Source organism: Manihot esculenta, chromosome 3, assembly GCF_001659605.2.
Source record: "Manihot esculenta cultivar AM560-2 chromosome 3, M.esculenta_v8, whole genome shotgun sequence".
Lineage (NCBI taxonomy): Eukaryota > Viridiplantae > Streptophyta > Magnoliopsida > Malpighiales > Euphorbiaceae > Manihot > Manihot esculenta.
In genome coordinates, this window is record NC_035163.2 from 28,631,410 (window position 1) to 28,634,653 (window position 3,244).

At 37.6% G+C, this 3,244-nt stretch overlaps 1 protein-coding gene across 1 annotated transcript; it reads right to left on the reverse strand.

The window, feature by feature from the left end:
• Nucleotides 1-491: 491 nt before the first annotated feature.
• LOC110611161 (auxin-responsive protein IAA13) lies at nt 492-2,940 on the reverse strand. The gene is made up of 5 exons (XM_021751312.2): nt 2,151-2,940; nt 1,493-1,812; nt 1,261-1,381; nt 981-1,042; nt 492-881 (listed from the first exon to the last, which is right to left on the reverse strand). Exons 1-5 carry the CDS (start codon nt 2,525-2,527, stop codon nt 832-834), a joined length of 930 nt encoding a protein of 309 aa, XP_021607004.1. The 5' UTR covers nt 2,528-2,940; the 3' UTR covers nt 492-831.
• Between the last annotated feature and the right edge of the window lie 304 nt (nt 2,941-3,244).

The window sequence follows — 3,244 nt, forward strand, 5'->3', positions numbered from 1 at the left end:
GTCATACCATCATTAACGGTTAATTAGACAAAAAACATCGTTACAAAATGGTTTTTGAACTCCTCTCTTAAATATGTTGCAAAATAGGACCAATTATGTAATTTTTCTTTTTCATTGAACTCCTCACAATTTCGAACGTTGGTTATTTCAGTACCACTAAATTAAAACCCGTCGATGCATGGAAAAACAAGACAACTTGAAATTAAGGCATCATAATGACAATAGATATATTATCAAGTACTATGTCTTATTGATGATGATCATTGATTGTTAGAACCGGCTGTGGTTGAAACAAATAGCAATCCCACTGCATAAAGCCAGAAACTGACTTGAGAAGAGCATTTTTTACTGAAATGGAAGGTTAGAATAGCTAGGAAAGGCTTGTTCAGGGTTAGAAGGTACAAAAAATCCAATGGTGACAAGCCACTCACTTCAACATATATAAAGAACAACAGAATGAGAAATTTCAGACATCAAAACCACACCAAACATTAAAACTGAGACCACTAGATTGCAGCAAACTCCACTCTAAATATCAAGAACTCCCATATTTACAGTATGAGAAAGCAGCAGTCAAGTGTGCAAAAGCCTGTGTGGCTGCACTGTATAAGAGAAGAAACTAAAAATGAATTATAACCTATCAAAATAAACAAAACTCTCCAGAACCAGATAATGGCCGAGCGAAAAGAGGAAAAAAAAACATTAAAAAAGTAGTGAAAATGCAATCTCAGTGGCATGTTCTGATTCATCAACTTTCTCTACTCTGTCTTTGTTTTTCAAACTATGAGTTTCATCTTTCTGGAGTTTGTAAGATTTTGGGCAGAGGTGATCCTAAATCGGCTTGCTTCTTTGTCTTTCATTCCTTTCTTGGAATCTTGGAGCTGCAATTCAATGATACATTAGTCTTAAAGTCTGAAGAAGCAACAAACTATTGGAGGACTAGCAATCAATGGCTTGGATGTTGATTGGCATTTACATACCAAGCCCATTAGCTTCAGAAGTTCTCATGATTCGGAGCCTTTTAACAGAGCCAAGGAACATCCTGAAAATGATGAAAAGCAAACAATGAGCCATGATGCATGAATTGTACTCATCAGTGTGCAACCTTAGCAGATACAATTGAAGGGTTAAATTGACTTTCACATCACAATTTCAATTGAAAAATGCATATTGCCTCAGGGGCTCCAAGCCCTTTTCCTTCTTTCGATTCTACAATCTAGCAAAAAACTTGACGTTAAAGGGGGAAAAAGGTCATCATACCGCCAAGGAACATCTCCGACGAGCATCCAATCTCCCTCTTTATCTTCATAAGTGAGTACAAACTCAGATGTGCCATCCAAAAGCTTAGAGGGATTCATTGCTTGCTGCTTCTCTCCGCCGCCTGATTCCATAAACACAAGTAGATATCAGAGTGGTGAAAAATTCAAACCCCCACCAAAACTGGCAATTGATAACAGATTTGGTTGTTCTAGTATTACAAATTTACACTTACCCATTGAACTGATGGCTGGAGTGGACCTGAAAAACATTTCTTCCAGGGTTTGTGCAAGTGTCTCATATGAAGCATGAGCATTCAAATCTACCTTTCTTCCAATTGGAACCCCATCCATATTCACTTTGACAAATCCAAGGTTCCCTTTCTCATTACCAGTAGCATTGGTCTTATTACTATTGCAAATTTTCTTCTTGAAAGAATCATTAGATTTATCTTTTTCATTGACTGACTTGTCTTCTTCAGATCTTGAAGCTTTTGCTTGGTTCACCAAGCTGTTAATCCTATAAGCCCTTATAGGAGGCCACCCCACAACCTGACTGCTCCCACAAAGCAATTTACTATAAGAAATTATTGGAATCGGTAGGATATAAACTATGAAATGACAGAGACAAATTACAATTATTTAACAAAAAAAAAATCCAGATAAATAGAATAAAAAATGGCAAATAGATTGAATTGAAAACAGGATAAAAAACAATAAAACAGGATATATAGCATATTGCATAGATTTTGTATAACCAGTTGGCTTACTATATCAAAACACATAAGAATACATAAAAAGATCAAATTTTAAATTTTCTCCTGACTTTTCTTATCAACCAAACAGAGCGATGAATAGAAACAAAAGAAAGAAGAATTTTTCAGTTTCACTAACCTGACAGAAGTAGGGGATCCACCCTCTTGGGAAACAGGCTCAGCAGCTCTTTTAGTCCCAGAAACAGCAACACGAGCAGATACTGTAGCATTATTATTATTATTATGACCTCTATGAGGCTGAGTGACCAGAGAAGGGAAATCCTTGGCTGTCAGGATTCTCCCACACTCACCCCATGCACTTGCCTTGCCCTTCCCTCCACCGCCACCGCCAATACTTAAACCCAGACCCAACTCTAGCTCAGCCTCTACTGGGTAAGAACTAGCCTCAGCATCTACCACCTCCACCTTTGACACAGTAGACTCGTTTGTTGAGGACCCAGAAGAACCACCACCAGCACCACCACTTACACCAAGTAAACCAAGACCACCTTCCATCTCCAAACAAGAAAGAGCCGCAGTTGGTATGTTCAATGTTCAAGAAAGGTTTAAAGAAAACGTTTGCAGAGAGAAATTTTTTGGGTGTTGAAGGCAGAGAAAGTGTAAGCTTAGGAGAGGAGAAAAAGGAGAGGGAGAGTAGGTTGAGAGAAGAATGTGGCGGAGGAAGTGATGATGATGGGACCCATGTGTCTGGTAGTGCGCCAAGCACTCTCACCACCACAGGTCCACAACACACTGTCAAATTTTCTGAACGTGATCATCATGTCTATTTAGAATCTGATTTTCTCTGTTGCTACAGAACATATGAATAATGCAAAACAAGTGAAGAAAAAAAAAATTGTTGACATTCGGTTTCAAGGAGCATGTTTTCTAAGTATTTTTCTTTCCCACCTCAAGAAAGGCTGCTCTGAATCCACATTCTCATCATGTGCAATTTCAACTCCTCATTTAACTCTTGTGGAATCCATAGTATTTGACTTAAAAAAAACCTGAAAGATCTTTTTAACACTCGTAGATTATCTTATGCACGACATTATTATTGTCTAAAGAGAACTTAATCCTCCAAAAAGTCAGAGGCTTAGTGGGTAAGGAATTAACAGGGAGAACATTACCCTTAATCTCCACTTTCTTGCTCAGTTAACAACAAAAAGAAAAAGGATAAAAAAACAGAGATGATAAGTATGAGGTGAGTGAGTTAATTAAAGAATATAAAAA